At 35.1% G+C, this 12,055-nt stretch overlaps 1 protein-coding gene across 1 annotated transcript in view; it reads right to left on the bottom strand.

Annotated features, from left to right (window-relative positions):
- DNAH12 (dynein axonemal heavy chain 12) overlaps positions 1-12,055 on the bottom strand; it is a 229,243-nt gene that overhangs the window by 153,507 nt on the left and 63,681 nt on the right. Inside the window, exons 13-14 of the mRNA XM_049715390.1 lie at positions 4,702-4,880; positions 1,321-1,456 (exon numbers count right to left, since the gene is read on the bottom strand). Coding sequence (XP_049571347.1) covers positions 1,321-1,456; positions 4,702-4,880 — 315 coding nt within the window. The remainder of the gene's footprint in view (positions 1-1,320; positions 1,457-4,701; positions 4,881-12,055) is intronic.

The raw sequence follows: 12,055 nt of genomic DNA, 5'->3' as shown, positions 1-12,055 counted from the left end.
TCAATAAGCATACGAAAAATGTTCAGTTCATTTTTTTTCAGGAAAATGCAAATTAAAAATTCAGTAACCTCCACCCAACAGACTGGCAAAATTTTAAATATCTCACAATAGCAGGTATGGGTAAGGATATAAAACAACAGGACTCTTAAACACTGCTGATAGGAGTATAAAATTGGAACTACTTTAGAAAAGAGTTTTGCCTTAGCTAGTAAAGGTGAAAATAAGTATATCTTATAACACCTGGAAGAAATGCATGAATATACGCACCAGCGTACACATACAGAAATGTTCCCAGAAGCATTGCTTTTAGTAGCAAAAGTAGAAACAACCCAACTATCCAGAACAGTAAAATTAAAATAATAAATTATTCTATGGTTATATAATATGAGTACCAGACATCAATGAAAATAAATGAAAGTTAAGGAACAATGACATTACTAACATAATGTTGACAAGACACAAAAGAATAGAAATAGTATGATTCTATTTATATAAAGATCAAAATGAAACAAAAAGTAGCTATATTGATTAGGAATGCATATTTAGATGGTAAAACTACAAAGAAGAGCAGGAAATGACTACTATAAAAGTCAGGATAGTGTTCACATCCAGAAAAAGACAGGAGATTGTAATGGGCTTCTAGAGTGTTGACAAGCTTCTATTTCTTTCCCTGGATGATAATTACTGGATGTTTACTTTATAACATTTTAAATTGTACAATTTATTTTTTATGCAATTTTTGGTGTGTATTGTATTTTAATTTTTTTTTTTTTTTTTCCTTTCAGCCATGCCGTGCGGCATGTGACACCTTAGTTCCCCGACCAGGGATCAAACCCATGCCCCCTGCGGTGGAAGCACGGCATCTTAACCACTGGATCGCCAGGGAAGTCCCTATATTTCACATTTTTAAACAAAAATTAGAGTACAATATAGGTGAATAGGTATATAACCTTGTGGTGGGGAAAGTATAAGCATATGTACTACTAAATGTAGAAACTATAAAAGAAAATATTTTTTTAAACCTTTGTTAAGGTGGAACTAAAGAAAAACAAAAAAGATTACTGTAGAAACCAAGTCGACACCTCTAGGAGGTAAAGGAAGGGAAGTAGTTATGGTCAGATAGTCATACGCAGAGGGTTTCTAGGGTGCTGGCAATATCCTATTTCTTGACCTTGGTGGTGGCAACATAGGTGTTCACTTTATAACTTTGTGTTTTTTTTATAACTTTGTTTAACTATATGTTTTATACACTTCCAATATGTTTATCATATTTCACAATGAAAAAAATATTTTAAAATATGTAAATTTAAAAATTCTTACCTTGATCCGTGAAACCAACTCATTAATTCTTACAGTCCGGGCTTTTTCTACGTAAGATATGAGCTCCATCATCTCTTCTGTTGTCTCAGGGACTTTTAATGCATGCTCTTTGATTGCTTCAAATTCACTGCAAATACTGACATAATACCCTGCTTTATTATAGTTAAAGTAATTAATGCTCTATCACACTAAATAAATTTTATTATGATTACTATAAAATAGGAACTGTGATCCTAAGAAAATTGGTTAATTCACTAATATATCTTAAAATATTTAAGCATAACTTATCTGATATAACTCAGGATACATCATACATCTATAAAATCTATAAAATTAAGGTAACATTTTCTGTGTGACATAGAGCATGCTTTGGATCAAGCAGCCCTACGTCTAAATCCTGCCTCAGCTGCTACTAGCTTTGAGAACTTATGTAAATCTCATAGGTTTAGCTTTCATATTTGTAAAATGAAGTTATTAACATTCATCTTGCAGGATTGTTGTAATACAATAATGAATAATGAATGTAAAAGAGCCTAGCACACAGTACACTCTCAATTACTGGTAACTATAACTATAATTTTTAGTATAATCATCAGCTTAATTATTATTATTATTAGTGTCCCTTGTGAAATGTGGTAAGTAAAAAGATCAAACCTCTGTATACATTTAAAAATCTATGATTCTTTCAGAATATATATGTATGTAAGTATGAACCTAGATACCCTATAGCCATTATTCAACTAAAGGTATATTTCATAGAATTTTTTTCCTTGTACTTGGCAGTATCAGTACTGTCATGCCATTATTAGAAATATCAGAAAAAACCCTTGCAAAAACAAAGTACAAAAGAGGTAAGTGATTTTAAAAATAAATTTTAGTTCATGCAGGTATTTCATTTATATTATGTGAGTAATTATACTTATTCATTCATCTAATAAATAATTGAGTACCTACAATGTGCTAAGCAAAGTTCTAAGCACTGGAGATATAACAGCAAATAGATAAGTCCCTATCATCATAAAGCTTACATTCAAGTTGATGAGAGAGACAAGAGCACATAAATATATAACACAATGTTAAGTGGTAAAAAGTGCTATGAAGAAAAAAAAAAAAGCAAAGTAAAGGGATAAAGAATGATGGAGTATAGAGAAGGGGTCAGTATTTTATATAAAGTGGCCAGGAAATATCTCTCTAGAGAGGTGATATTCAAGATGAGAGAAGGAAAAAATGAGTCATTCAAATATCAGGAAGAAAGCTTCCAAGGAAGAAAAAATAGCAAGGATTAAAGCCTGAGGTAGCAATAAGCTTCGCATAGTTTAGGAATGGCAAGCAGGGCAATGTGAATACAAAGGAGAGGACGTAACATGAAATTGTAGAGATGAGCAGGAATCAGATAATGTAGGGCTTGGCAGTTAATTCTTGATTATCAAAATTTTAGGAGGATGCATTAATGTCGATAATGCAAAAAAGACAGATGATTCTACTGTGGGTGCTTTCTTCTTACTAGAGCAGAATCTGAGTCCCTTGGGGAGTGACATTACAGCAAAAGAAAAAGAGGCTGGAATTCCCTGGCGGTCCAGTAGTTAGGACTCCGTGCTTCGACTGCGGGGGCATGGGTTCGATCCCTGGTCGGGGAACTAAGATACCACATGCCGCGTGGCATGGCCAAAAACAAAAACAAAAACAAAAAAAAAAAGAAAGAAAAGAAAAGAAAAGGAGGCAAACAAGATTACTGAGGGCAAGGTGGCCCAAGCAGATACTAAACCAAACTATGAAGTAAGAAAATTGTTCTTTAATAATTATTAATTTATTTAATAAATTGTGCTTAACATAGTGGCACATATTTCCTCCTTTTGATGTTACCTATCTCAAGTATGGAACTTAAACCGGAAAGAATCAAAGAATGAAAGAGGCAGAGGAAAATGGACTTTTCAGCTGCTCTTATGTCATAGGTTTATAATAAGACAGTTATTTTGTTGAAAGAATTTTCCAGAAAAGTGACAGATATTACAAAAATAAATACCAAAAAAGTCATGTCAAACATAAAAATTTTTTAAATTAACTATGGTATTGTCACTGCTCTTACTCAACGGGATTGTTAGAAATGAAGAGTCTAATACTTTACCATCTTCAACATCTTTTTGTAGTATAATTTTGTACAAAGTACAGCTGATCAATACTTAACTTTCTGAGAGTCATGTATTTTTTATTCATTTAAAAATATTTATTGATGTGATAGCTCCCTTTATTGGGTGCCTATTCTATGCCAAGCATGGTGCTAGATACTTTACAAATGTTATCTGTGATCCTAACATTAGTCCTGCAAGGAAGGTATTATTTTTCATAGTTGGCACCGCAGGAAATTGAGGCTTAGGGAAATTAAGTAATTTGCCTAGAGTCACGGAACTAGTTCATGGCAGAGACAGGATTCAAATCCAGGTCTCTCTGATTCCAAGGCACATAATTCTCTTACATTGCTTCTGGGAAAATAAACATAATGGCTAACATTTCTTGAGTACTATACTATGTTCCAGGCACTGTGCTAGGTGATTTATATAAATATTAGTTTTAATCCTTCTAGAAGTTGCAAACTGAAAGTCCTCTGGGGCCAGACAGGTAACAAATAAGTTAAATTATTTAGAGGATCAGTTGCTTGAGCACTGGATGAACAAACCAGAGGCCATTCTCCCTGTCAATGGGAAAGTTTCATCTCAACTCCATTTACCACTATAGGCCTAATGTGGCATGGTCTTCCCACTTTTTCAAGAAAAGTAAGAGATCTGGAGAGAGAGAGAGAGAGAGAGAGAGAGAGAGAGTGTGTGTGTGTGTGTGTGTGTGTGTGGAAACTCCTAATTTTGAAATGTTGATAGCAAATTCAAAATTAGTTTAAACAAAATAAAAAACAATGTGAGACAAATAAAACACATTTGCATGACACATTCAGCTAGTAGGCCACTAGTTCATGAATCCAATCTATAGCCATCCTGCCAACTAGGTATTACTGTCTCCATTTTACAGATGCAAAAAATAAACTAGGTGACACAATAAGTCAGTATCGTGGTCAGGAATGATCCCAGATCTTCCCAATATCACTGAAAGTCTATGGTTTTTTCATTACCATGCAACCTGTATCCAAAAGCTGATGTACGTCAATTTCTTTTTAAAAAAAAATCCTGGGTTGCCTCAAAACTAGTCTCAAACAGTATCAAACGAAAAGAAACCAAACCAACAAGACTATAACGAAACCCTCTTAGGAAGTAGCTATGGAGAAAAACTTGCAAGTACTTATATTTTAATCTTTTATTTTTAAACAAGAATTGTTACTAGCAAACTATTTCTTTTAGCCCCATAATTCTGAGTTTGGCAACTAATTCTACTTACCTTTCATTTTCTTTCCTATGTTTTGAAGCTATGTCATTTAGTAATATGTTTGCAAACGCTTTTGCTTTGTTTGTTAGGCCTGTCTTCAAATCTTCACAATCCAAACGGACCATAGGAAAATGAGCCCACTGAGGCAAAAGCATTATTTCTGAAGCAAGACTGAAAAATTTTCCTACAAACTTAAAAAAAAGGATTTAAAACAAAAATGCTTAGAATTTTAAAATTCAGCTGTGATTTTATAGTACAGTATTATGGTGAAATTCTTAATTATATGATATAAATATAAATTCATTTCTTTTTGCTAAGTGACTAATATTTTTCCCATTATCGCACAAATCTTTTTTCACCTGTCCTTTCATTAAAGAATTGACAAATCTACCAGTAAATATCCAATACGATGACATTTATAGTATCAATATCTGGACATGACACAAGGTGAAATTTCCCTCAGTAACTATTAAAAAAATTATCATCAAAGCCAACTCATCTCTTGGTTTAAAAACAAACCTGTATCATGTGACAATTTGTGTAGCTGACTAATATCAATACTTGCTTGTGCCATTACTGATGCCTCACTGAAAATTCTAATTCAATCTTCAGGAAAATAAATAAAAGAAATTTTTTGGTTTGGGTCAAAATAATCCAGGAGAGAAACATTGTACCCTGCTGTGACTAACATTCCAAGATATTGGAATTTATACAAATTCCTAATACCCAGACACTGGGATAATTTTTTAAAATTGAGCAAAGTAGTATGGAATAAAACCTGGCAAGCTATGTTGTGATAAGTTTTATGGAAAGTGAAACATATCTACCAACTTTGGGTAACTTTGACTTAATTTCACAATCCATTTTTTTTTATTCCTTTTTTAAAATTTTTTGGCCATGTCGCATGGCATGTGGGATCTTAGTTCCCTGACCAGGGATTGAACCCACACGCCCTGCACTGGAAGCAGGAGTCTTAACCACTGGACCATCAGGGAAGTCCCTCACAATCCATCTTTAATGTTGCCTCTACCTTCCTCCTCACCTCATCTCCACCCTCCACCAAAAGGCCTCACATTCCTTTTATTCTTCCTTAAGGAGACTTTTTCTTCATTTCCCTCTATCTCAAATCTACCCTATTTTTATAGTCTCCAGTATTTAGTGGATTGGGCTTAAAATTTTCAATGTTTAAAGGAAATGAGGATATTAATTAGTTAGTTTAAAGACCATACTCAGTAATCTTGGGTTTTTGTTAAAAATATACCAAATAGAGAGTTGATAGAGCTGATGGCACCTGAGAAGGGAGAAAAGATGTTTTCTCATTCTCAAAGGCCATAATCCAGTTTTTCAGGGATGTAATTAACAGATATGGAAAATAAAATGGGCTGAATCAAAGAAAACATGGCAACTGGAAACAACACAAATGTCCATTTACAGTAGAATTGATGGCATATTCATATATTGGAGTGCTATGTTATAATAAACTAGGACTATATGCAAAATATGGATGAATTTCATAATGATGAAAGAATAAAAACACAAAAAATACATGTAATATGATATCTTTCATATAAACTTACCATGGGCAAAACTAAACTATATTATTTAAGAATGCATACATAGGTGGTAACTATAAAGAACAGCAAGAAATGTCAGGATAATAGTTTCCAATAAAGAAGGGGGAAGTTTATGGTTGGAAAGAGGCACATGGGTGGCTTCTGGAATACTGCAAAATTCTAACTCTTAATCTAGGTAGTTATTAAGTTATAATTACCTATAAATCTGTACATATCTGCTTTACATGATTTTTGTATTATATTACACTTTTTAATGGAATATTTTAAACATACAAAAGTAGGTAAAATGTACCCATTTTCCAGCTTCAACCATTATGAACTCATGGCCAATCTTGTTTTCTCTATACCTCTAACCATTCCCCTTCTGTTTTATTTTTACAAAAATCCCAAGCATCATATCATTTCCTCTACATATATGTGTAGTTCATAATTTTTTATTTCTCCCAAATAGGCATACTATTCACAACTATAGTATGTCATAATTGACAAAAAGTCCAGGGGTAGATCACTAAACCTAAAAGTAAATTTTTATATAGTTATGTAAACCATCCAGAAATTATGAAATTCTATAAAATTTCACAGCAAAATACTAGGCCTAAGAAGAGAGTCACTGTGAAACCCAATGAAACATGTTCCCAGCCTAGAGATTTAGGGTTTCCAGATGCTAAAAGTTATGGCCAGGATCAAAAAATTTAGCTGTTAGCTCATAGAATATTTATTGTGCCTATTCTCTGAAGAGCATTGTATTGAGATATATGGTAAAATACAAATGAAAGAGAATATACCATCACTGATTTTATGAAAGTAATAATGCATTTATGAATCCATTATGTACTTTTATAAACACACAAAAACCAAATAAGGTATAAAGTATGCAAATTAGAAAAAACATACAATCATCTCGTAGATACAGAAAAAGCATTTAATGAGATTGGTTCAAGATGGCGGAGTAGAAGGACATGCTCTCACTCCCTCTTGCAAGAACACCAGAATCACAACTAACTGCTGAACAATCATCAATAGGAAAACACTGGAACTCACCAAAAAAGATACCCCACATCCAAAGACAAAGGAGAAGCCACAGTAAGAAGGTAGGAGGGGCGCAATCACAATAAAATCAAATCCCGTAACCTCTGGGTGGGTGACTCACAAACTGGAGAACAATTATACCACAGAAGTCCACCCACTGGAATGGAGGTTCTGAGCCCCACATCAGGCTTCCCAACCTAGGGGTCTGGCAATGGGAGGAGGAATTCCTAGAGAATCAGGCTTTGAAGGCTAGTGGGATTTGATTGCAGGACTTTGACAGGACTCGGGGAAACAGAGACTCCACTCTTGGAGTGAACACACAAAGTACTGTGTGCATCAGGACCCCGGGGAAGGATCAGTGACCCCATAGGAGACTGAACAAGACCTACCTGCTAGTGTTGGAGGGTCTCCTGCAGAGGCGGGGGGTGGCTGTGTCTCACCATGAGGACAAGGACACTGGCAGCAAAAGTTCTGGGAAGCACTCCTTAGCAAGAGCCCTCCCAGAGTCTGCCATTAGCCCCACAAAAGAGCCTGGGTAGGCTCCAGTGTTGGGTCACCTCAGGCCAAACAACCAACAGGGAGGGAAGCCAGCCCCACCCACCAGCAGACAAGCAGATTAAAGTTTTACTGAGCTCTGTCCACCAGACCAACAGCCAGCTCTACCCACCACCAGTCCCTCCCATCAGAAAACTTGCACAAGCCTCTTAGACAGCCTCATCCACCAGAAGGCAGACAGCAGAAGCAAGAAGAACTACAATCCTGCAGGCTGTGGAACAGAAGCCACATTCACAGAAAGATAGACAAGATGAAAAGGCAGAGGGCTATGTACCAGATGAAGGAACAAGATAAAAGCCCAGAAAAACAACTAAATGAAGTGGAGATAGGCAACCTTCCAGAAAAAGAATTCAGAATAATGATAGTGAAGAGGATCCAGGACCTCGGAAAAAGAATGGAGGCAAAGATCGAGAAGATGCAAGAAATGTTTAACAAAGATCTAGAAAAATTAAAGAATAAGCAAACAGGGATGAACAATACAATAACTGAAATAAAAACTACACTAGAAGGAATCAATAGCAGAATAACTGAGGCAGAAGAACGGATAAGTGACCTGGAAGACAGAATGGTGGAATTCACTGCTGCGGAACAGAATAAAGAAAAAAGAATGAAAAGAAATGAAGACAGCTTAAGAGACCTCTGGGACAACAATAAACACAACAACATTCGCACTATAGGGGTCCCAGAAGAAGACAAAGGACCCCAGAAAATATTTGAAGAGGTTATAGTCAAAAACTTCCCTAACATGGGAAAGAAAATAGCCACCCAAGTCCAGCAAGGGCAGAGAGTCCCACACAGGATAAACCTAAAAAGAAACATGCCAAGACACATAGTAATCAAATTGGAAAAATTAAAGACAAAGAAAAATCATTGAAAGCAGCAAGGGAAAGATGACAAATAATATACAAGGGAACTCCCATAAGTTTAACAGCTGATTTCTCAGCAGAAATTCTACAGGCCAGAAAGGAGTGGCAGGACATATTTAAAGTGATAAAAGGGAAGAACCTACAACCAAGATTACTGTACCCAGCAAGGATCTCATTCAGATTCAACAGAGAAATCAAAAGCTTTACAGACAAGCAAAAGCTAAGAGAATTCAGCACCACCAACAGCTCTACAACAAATGCTAAAGGAACGTCTCTAAGTGGAAAACACAAAAGAAGAAAATGACCTACAAAAACATACCCAAAACACTTAAGAAAATGGTAATAGTAACATACATGTCGATAATTACCTTAAATGTGAATGGATTAAATGCTCCAACCAAAACACACAGGCTTGCTGATGGAAACAAAAACAAGACCCATATATATGCTGTCTACAAGAGACCCACTTCAGACCTAGGGACACATACAGACTGAAAGTGAGGGAATGGAAAAAGGTATTCCAAGAAAATGGAAATCAAAAGAATGCTGGAGTAGCAATACTCATATCAGATAAAATAGACTTTAAAATAAAGAATGTTACAAGAGACAAGGAAGGACCCTACATAATGATCAAGGGATCAATCTAAGAAGGAGATATAACAATTATAAATATATATGCACCCAATATAGGAGCACCTCAATACATAAGGCAACTGCTAAGAACTATAAAAGAGGAAATCAACAGTAACACAGTAAGAGTGGGGGACTTTAACACCTCACTTACAACAATAGAGATAATCCAGACAGAAAATTAATAAGGAAACACAAGCTTTTAAATGACACAATAGACCAGATAGATTTAGTTGATATTTATAGGACATTCTATCCAAAAACAGCAGATTACACTTTCTTCTCAAGTGCACATGAAACATTCTCCGGGATATATCACATCTTGGGTCACAAATCAAGCTTCAGTAAATTTAAGAAAATTGAAATCATACCAAGCATCTTTTCTGACCACAAGGCTATGACATTAGAAATCAATTACAGGGAAAAAAACGTAAAAACACAGACACATGGAGGCCAAATAATACATTACTAAATAACCCAGCGATCACTGAAGAAATCAAAGAGGAAACCAAAAAATACCTAGAGACAATGACAATGAAAATACAACGATCCAAAACCTATGGGATGCAGCAAAAGCAGTTCTAAGAGGGAAGTTTATAGCTCTACACCCTACCTCAAGAAACAAGAAAAATCTCAAACAAGCAATGTAACCTTACACCTAAAAGAACTAGAAAAAGAAGAACAAATAAAACCCAGAGTTAGCAGAAGGAAAGAAATCATAAAGATCAGAGCAGAAATAAATGAAATAGAAACAAAGAAAACAATAGCAAAGATCAATAAAACAAAAAACTGGGTATTTGAGAAGATAAACAAAATTGATAAACCTTTAGCCAGACTCATCAAGAAAAAGAGGCAGAGGACTCAAATCAATAAAATTAGAAATGAAAAAGGAGAAGTTACAATAGACACCACAGAAATACAAAGTATCCTAAGAGACTACTACAAGCAACTCTATGCTAATAAAATGGACAACCTGGAAGAAATGGACAAATTCCTAGAAAGGTATAACCCTCCAAGACTGAACCAGGAATAAACAGAAAATATGAACAGACCAATCACAAGTAATGAAATTGAAACTGTGATTAAAAATCTTCCAACAAACAAAAGTCCAGGACCAGATGGCTTCACAGGTGAATTCTATCGAACATTTAGAGAAGAGCTAACACCTATCCTTCTCAAACTCTTCCAAAAAACTGCAGAGGAAGGATCACCCCAATCTCATTCTATGAGGCCACCATCAACCTGATACCAAAACCAGACAAAGATACTACAAAAAAAGAAAATTACAGACCAATATCACTGATGAATATAGATGCAAAAATCCTCAACAAAATACTAGCAAACAGAATCCAGCAACACATTAAAAGGATCATACACCATGATCAAGTGGGGTTTATCCCAGAGATGCAAAGATTCTTCAATATATGCAAATCAATCAATGTGATACACCATATTAACAAATTGAAGAATAAAAAGCATCTGATCATCTCAATAGAGGCAGAAAAAGCTTCTGACAAAATTCAACACAATTTATGATAAAAACCTTCCAGAAAGTGGGCATAGAGGGAACTTACCTCAACATAATAAAGGCCATATATGACAAACCCACAACAAACATCATTCTCAATGGTGAAAAACAGAAAGCATTTCCTCTAAGATCAGGAACAATGGCAATCAGAGAAGAAAAAGAAATAAAACGAAGACAAATTGGAAAAGAAGAGTTAAAACTGTCACTGTTTGCAGATGACATGATACTATACATAGAGGATCCTAAAGATGCCACCAGAAAAGTACTAGAGCTAATCAATGGATTTGGTAAAGTTGCACGATACAAAATTAATGCACAGAAATCTCTTGCGTTCCTATACACTAATGATGAAAAATCTGAAAGAGAAATTAAGGAAACACTCTCATTTACCATTGCAACAAAAAGAATAAAATACCTAGGAATAAACCTACCTAGGGAGACAAAAGTCCTGTATGCAGAAAACTATAAGACACTGATGAAAGGAATTAAAGATGATACCAACAGATGGAGAGATATACCATGTTCTTGGATTGGAAGAATCAATATTGTGAAAATGACTATACTAACCAAAGCAATCTACAGATTCAATGCAAGCCCTATTAAATTACCAATGGCATTTTTTACAGAACTAGAACAAAAAAATCTTAAAATCTGTATGGAGACACAAACGACCCTGAATAGCCAAAGCAGTCTTGAGGGAAGAAAATCGAGCTGGAGTAATCAGACTCCCTGACTTCAGACTATAAAAAAAAAGCTACAGTAATCAAGACAATATGGTACTGGCACAAAAACAGAAATATAGATCAATGGAACAGGATAGAAAGCCCAGAGATAAACCTATGCACCTATGGTCAACTAATCTATGACAAAGGAGGCAAGGATATACAATGGAGAAAAGACAGTCTCTTCAATAAGTGGTGCTGGGAAAACTGGACAGCTACATGTAAAAGAATGGAATTAGAACACTCCCTAACACCATATACCAAAATAAACTCAAAATGGATTCGAGACCTAAATGTAAGACTGGACACTATAAAACTCTTAGAGGAAAACATAGGAAGAACACTCTTTGACATAAATCACAGCAAGATCTTTTTTGATCCACCTCTTAGAGTAATGGAAATAAAAACAAAAATAAACAAATGGGACCTAATGAAACTTAAAAGCTTTTGCACAGCAAAGGA

This window comes from Orcinus orca, chromosome 10, assembly GCF_937001465.1.
Source record: "Orcinus orca chromosome 10, mOrcOrc1.1, whole genome shotgun sequence".
In the NCBI taxonomy this organism is placed as follows: Eukaryota; Metazoa; Chordata; class Mammalia; order Artiodactyla; family Delphinidae; genus Orcinus; species Orcinus orca.
This window is presented reverse-complemented; position numbering and strand designations above follow the sequence as displayed.